This window comes from Emiliania huxleyi, assembly GCF_000372725.1.
Source record: "Emiliania huxleyi CCMP1516 unplaced genomic scaffold EMIHUscaffold_1047, whole genome shotgun sequence".
Classification (NCBI taxonomy): Eukaryota; Haptophyta; order Isochrysidales; family Noelaerhabdaceae; genus Emiliania; species Emiliania huxleyi.
The window spans coordinates 4,282-10,477 of NW_005202130.1; the positions used below are offsets into that span (position 1 = coordinate 4,282).

Genomic DNA, 6,196 nt, shown 5'->3' on the forward strand with positions numbered 1-6,196 from the left:
AGCCAGCGGCCGAGGCGGTGGCGGTGGGAAGGCTCATCCTCAAGGCGGCGGAGCGGTCGCCGCAGTCGCACGAGCTCTTCCCGGAGGCGGCTCGCAAGCGGGCGGTCGAGGTGATGCGGCGGGGCTACCTGATCGCGTGGGACGAGGAGCGCTTTGAGGGCGAGGGGGCGGCGCCGGGGCTGGTGGACCTCTGGCGCACACACGTGCTGCCGCACGCGGTGAGGCGCTGAGGCGCCTAGTGCATGCGAGTGCGATGCGGAGAGAGAAGAGAGCGGAGCAGCAGCGCGTGCGTTCAGGGGCAGTTCAGGGGGTCCGAGATCGAAGCTGCACGCCGGATCTGCTGACCCAACTTTTGCATCGAGAGAAATGCCGCCCACTGCCTGCCACTCTCCGCCCACGCTATGCCGCCACCCGCGCGCTGTCCGCCGCTCCTGCGCGCGCCGAGCAGCGCGAGCATCGCTCGCTTCCGTTGCGCACGGCGGCAGCCTGCCGGGCGGCGACCTCCACTCCCGAAACTGGGTACGTGGGTACTACTGTCGTGTGCGAACGCACCAAAACACGGGATACACACTTCCAGGCCACCTCGATGTTCATGAAAGAAGAAAGCAAGGGCGTCGAACATGCCACTTATCACTCTGGCGCCATCCGCAGCGCACGTCAACGTCGCGTAGTTTTGTTCCGGAGACCGGAGGCGATGGCACCGCATGCGAATGTGCGACCGTCGAGCGCAGCATATTATACCGCAGCGGCGGCGTGCAGCCCCAGTAAAAGATGCGCAGCAGCTGCTGGTGGCTCAGTTGGCCCAGCCAGACCATCGCCGGCGCTCTGTCGCGCTCAAGATCTTGGCGCCGGCGCCGCGCATGGAGTACAGAAAACCGAAGCCCGACGGCGTAAGAGAGGTGCCCACCGAGTGGAACGCCCTGTGGACGCAGCCGGTTTTTGAGACTACAACCGTCACCCATCGCCCGCCTCCGAAAGAAAGCGCAGCTGTCTCAAGCACAATCTCACGGTGAGTGAGTATCCTTGATACGAAACCACGACGACACACACCAGTCGACTCGCATCGGTTGCCTCCATGAACGGCGCTAGTCTCGCGTCCACACACACACGCACAATCTCATTGTGTGTATTGCGCGCCTTGCGGGGGGCGCGCGGAAAAGAGGAACCTCTTAGAGCCATCGCCATGGTGCTGCAAGCAGCGGGCGACGAGAGAGAGGACTTACCGCCTCCCGGTCCCCCTCGGCACACCTCCGCTGCTTAATGTTTGACGACTCGAACCCGTGAAGCTTCCCCGTGCGCGGGTTACCCCGCACACGGGTCAGCCTGCCAGCCACGTATGCACGCAAAAGGGTCCGCTTTTCATGACACGTTCACAGGGTGATTCAGATTCCGTCGGCGCCTGTTTGTGGCGGACATTACACAGATATGCTGGCCATTCTTACCGCCACGACCTCCTTTGCACAAACCGCCGACAGCTGCGGCAAGTGCGTCACAGAATTTGACGCCGCCGGCGGCTGTGCAGCCATGCGTGCGTATGCATCAGTCGACGCGTTGGTCCCTGCGGGGTGCCACCATTGCGGGGACGAGGCAGCCGTGCACTGCGGAGTCGAGCCCGGCTCGGCCAACATCCCCGCCGGCTCGGCCAACATAAGGTACGAGCGCAAGTACTGCTCCGCCGAAGGCGTCCCGATGTACGAAACCTGTGAGGGCTGCGGAGCCGCCCGCGGCGCGTGCTCTGGCGACTGCACAAACGACGACGGCAAGCACGCCAACTGCATGGAAATCTCGTGGGCGGATGGCGGCGTCTCGACAAAGGCGGAGTGCCGCAACATGACGCACGTGTCGCTGCACTTTGATGAGGCCGGGTGCACCGGCAAGCTCATTAAGGAGCTGGAGGAGCAGGCCGACTGCTACATGATCGACCAAGACAGCGGCTCGTACGTGGACGTGTGTCCGGCTTGACCGGATGCTCCGCCCACTCGCCCGCCCGCCGTGCCGCCGCGCCCGCCGCCTGCCGCGCCCGCCCGCCGCGCCTAGTGTCCCGCCCTCCCTCCACCCACCGCCAGCCAGCCGCTCGCCCATTCGCCCGCCCGCCGTGCCGCCTCGCACGCCGCCCGCTGCGCCGCCTGCAGTGCCTCTCGCCCCCGGCCCCGCCGGGGCGGGGCGGCGGGCGATCGGCTGTGGCGTCGTGGGCGCGCGTGGGGGAGGCGGCGCGGGTGGCAGGCGCATGCACGGGGGAGGGTTGGGCGGGGGGCGGAGCCGAGGGCAGCTCACGGGGTTGTCCGGTGGGGGGGGCGGGGCGGGGTGGGGCGGGGTGGATCGGGTCGGGTCGGGGTGGGGCGGGGTTGCTCGGGTCGGGGTGGGGCGGGGTTGTGGGGTGGGGTGGGGATGTCGGGGTGGGGAGTGGGTGGGCGCCGGGGTGGGAGTGGTGTGACTGCTCCTGTGGTGCGGGCGACGGCTTCTGAGGAAGCCGTCGCCCGCGCCTCGGCGTGAATCGTGTCGTGCGACCGCCTTTTGTTGTAAACTTCACCGATTTTGGCTCCTCGCCGGGCGTTGGCAACGCCTCGAGTGGCGGCACGCCCGCCTCCGTTGGCCACTCCTACGCCTTCGGCAACACCGAAGAAAAGGCCCGCCGCCTAAACATGGGCTGCAAGGCGCGCGGGCAGCCCGGCCAACCCTTCGACCACAAGACCGGCCACGGCTACGTCAAGGCGCATCGCGGTTTCTACCACGACGCGATCTTTGTCAAGCGCAACAACTTCAACCTGCTGCTCCACGAGACGTTCGGCGGCGGCTTCTCGCCCACCGCCGTTCTCAAGCTGCGCCGCCTCGCGCGCAAAGTCGCGCGCGGCAGCGTTGACCGCACGGCCTACTCGCCCAAGTACTCGCTCTCTTTTATGTCCCACCATGCAGAGCGCATCTCTCTCTCTGTTGTGCGAGGCGTGAACCGCGCCATTCGCTCTCACCTGGCAACCCTGTCTGCACGTCTCGCGCGCGCGTGAACAGGGCTCCAGGCCCCAAATTACGTGTGAGTGTTAGAGTTGTTTGGTATTGCTAAAAATCTCTCTCTCTCTCCGATTTTCAAGTGAGCCCCCCGGGGGACCATCGGTGCCTGCAGACCTGCAGAGCGAAAGAGGCGCTCGGACACACTTGAACGAAACGGATCATCGTGTAAAATTCTTTTGGCCTTCTGGTCCTGAAGGTGCTCGCTATCACGTCACCAACGAGATGCCGGCGCTGGCGGCGGAACTAGCCGGGGCAGTCGGAGAAGGGGCAACTCCGTGCACTGACGGTCGGCCGTCAGAAACCACGCCTGCGTGGATCGCGTCACACCAATCCTCGCTACCCAACGCGGCCAAAGGATATCCACCTCGAGAACCTCGAGAACTCGAGCTCTCAGAACATTTCCGGCGAGAGATTTGTTTTTTGCCACGTCAGCCCCGCTAGAATATGTCCTGCCGAGCGGCGTGGCTAATCGGGGCGTGCTGCCTCATCGCCGGCTTTAGTAGCCTCGGCCTGCCTGTCTCCAGCGTCGAGCCGCCGGCTGCGAGCAGCGACAGCGGCCGCGGCCACGCTCCCGCCAGCAGCCACGGCTCGGCTCCGCCGCCGTTGCGGTTCTGGCACCTCACCGACGTGCACCTCAACCTGTGGCACTCCGCGCGGGCGGACGTGCGCGACATGTGCCGATCCGCCGCGCCGAGCGCCGAGCGACGCCCGGGCAGCTTTGGCCACTTCAATTGCGACCCTGCACCTGACGGCCTCCTGCGGTTGGCCGTCGCGCGGATGGCCGAGGCAGAGCCGGCGCCCAGCGCGATCCTGCTCGGCGGAGACGACCACGGGCACGTCCCTCCGTCGCGCGACGGCGCCTCCGCCCTCTCCGCCTCGCGGCGCGCCGTCGCCTCCGCCCTCGCCGCTGCGTTCCCGTCGGTGCCGGTGCTTCCGGCTCTTGGCAATCACGACACCTGGCCGTACTTCACGGCGGGCGAGGCGGCGGGGAGCGCGTTCGCCGAGCTGGCGGAGCTGTACGGCGGCCACCTCGCGCCGGCGCAGCGGCGCCACCTCGCTAGCCGCGGGTACTACTGCCACCGGCTGTCGCGGCGGGTGAGTAGATGCTCCGTTAGGCGCAGTTTGGTCCTCAAGTAGATGTCGCCTCTGCTCAGTGCAATGGCCGAGGGTTGCCGAGGTTCGCCGAGGGTGGCCGAGGGTGGCCTAGGTTGGCCGAGATGGGCCGAGGTCTGGACGAGATGGGACGGGAGTGGGCGGGTGTGGGTGGCGGCCGTCGGGCAATCTCGGGTAATCTCCGGCAATCTCGAGTCATCTCGAGGCGGGGGAGTAGGCGGGTGTGGGTGGCGGCGCTCGAGACGAACTCGTTCTCGCTACGTTCGGAGGAGGAGGCGAGATCGCCCGAGATCACCCGAGATCACCCGAGATTACTCTCTAACTGCCGAGGAGGAGGCGAGATCACCCGAGATCGCCCGAGATTACTCTCTAACTGCCGAGGAGGAGGCGAGATCACCCGAGATCGCCCGAGATTACTCTCTAACTGCCGAGGAGGAGGCGAGATCACCCGAGATCGCCCGAGATTACTCTCTAACTGCCGAGGAGGAGGCGGCCAGCCGGCTCGCAATCTCCCGCAATCTCCCGCAATCTCCCGCAATCTCCCGCAATCTCCCGCAATCTCCCGCAATCTCCCGCGGTCTCCCCGCAATCTCCCGGCGCCAGCTAGGCGGCCAGCCGGCAGCTCGGCTGGCTCCGCCGAACAGTCGACGCGGCGGCGGCGGCGGGCGCGTCCTTGCTCGTGTTTGGCCACATCGCGCCCGGCGCGTCGCACGTCGATTGGGACTCGATGGGGGCGAAGTCTACTCCGAGATGTCGCCGAGATGTCGCCGAGATGTCGCCGAGATGTCGCCGAGATGTCGCCGAGATGTCGCCGAGATGTCGCCGAGATGTCGCCGAGATGTCGCCGAGATGTCGCCGAGATGTCGCCGAGATCTGCCGCGAGATGTCGCCGAGATGTCGTCTAGACGAGAAGTCGCGAGGGCTGCCTCGCCCTTGCCCCACCACCGCCGTGTGTGTGTGTGTGTGTGTGTGTGTGTGTGTGTGTGTGTGTGTGTGTGTGTGTGTGTGTGTGCGTGTGTGTGTGCGTGTGTGTGTGTGTGTGTGTGTGTGTGTGTGCTGTGTGTGTGTGTGTGTGTGTGTGTGTGTGTGTGTGTGTGTGTGCGTGTGTGTGTGCGTGTGTGTGTGTGTGTGTGTGTGTGTGTGTGTGTGTGAGTGTATGTGTGCGTGTGGAGAAGTGTCCCTGACACCTCACCCCTACCAGGCCAGCGGGTGGCCGGGTGGCGGGTGGACTGCGCGCGCGCAGGAGCAGCTGTATTCGCTGCTGCGGAGGGAGGCGGAGCGAGAGGCGCAGCTCACTCTCGCCCCTGGCAGTGCGCTCGCGATGCGCTAGTCCTGCGCCTGCCACGGGGGAGCGCAAGGAGTAGGCCGCCGGCGCGCCCTCCCCCGTGGTTGCGCTGCTCTTCGGCCACTTGCACACAGGCGCGCGTGTATTCTGTTGTATCATTTATATTATTATATTATATGAAGAGATATGTCGCATGCACACAGGTGCGACCATCTCTCGCGTATTCTGTTGTATCATTATATATTATATTATATTAAGAGATCTGTTGCATGCACACAGGTGCGCGTCCGACCACACCTCGTGTATTCTGTTGTCTCATTATCTATTATATGATATTAAGGTATATGTGACATGCACTGTAGTGCATTGTCCGACCTCACCTCATGTATTCTGTTTTGATATCGTAGTGTATCGTCCGACCACACCTCGTGTATTCTGTTTTATGTATATCGGAGTGTATTGCGTGCATACATGCAGGCGTCGTCCGGCGGCTGTCTTCCCTCTGCTGGTTGAGAGAGCCGGGTGAGGACCGGCCAGTCGCCATGGAGCTGCTAGGCGCCCGAGATTGCCCGAGATCGCCCGAGATTGCGGGAGATTGCGGCTGGCCAGTCGCCATGGAGCTGCTAGGCTCCGTGCGGCTGCTGCCGCCCTTCGAGCGCAGCAGCGCCGAGCAGGAGGCGAGCGGGAGATCAATCTCGGGCAATCTCGGGCGATCTCGGGCAATCTCGGGCGATCTCGGGCGATCTCGGGCGATCTCGGGCGATCTCGGGCGATCTCGAGCGATCTCGGGCG

At 64.9% G+C, this 6,196-nt stretch overlaps 1 protein-coding gene across 1 annotated transcript; it reads left to right on the forward strand.

Moving 5' to 3' along the window:
- Positions 1-1,425: 1,425 nt before the first annotated feature.
- On the forward strand, positions 1,426-4,143 carry EMIHUDRAFT_121918 (hypothetical protein; the record flags this gene model as incomplete). Its single annotated transcript, XM_005792820.1, has 2 exons — positions 1,426-1,949; positions 3,531-4,143. 2 exons carry the CDS (start codon positions 1,426-1,428, stop codon positions 4,141-4,143), a joined length of 1,137 nt encoding a protein of 378 aa, XP_005792877.1.
- Positions 4,144-6,196: the final 2,053 nt, after the last annotated feature.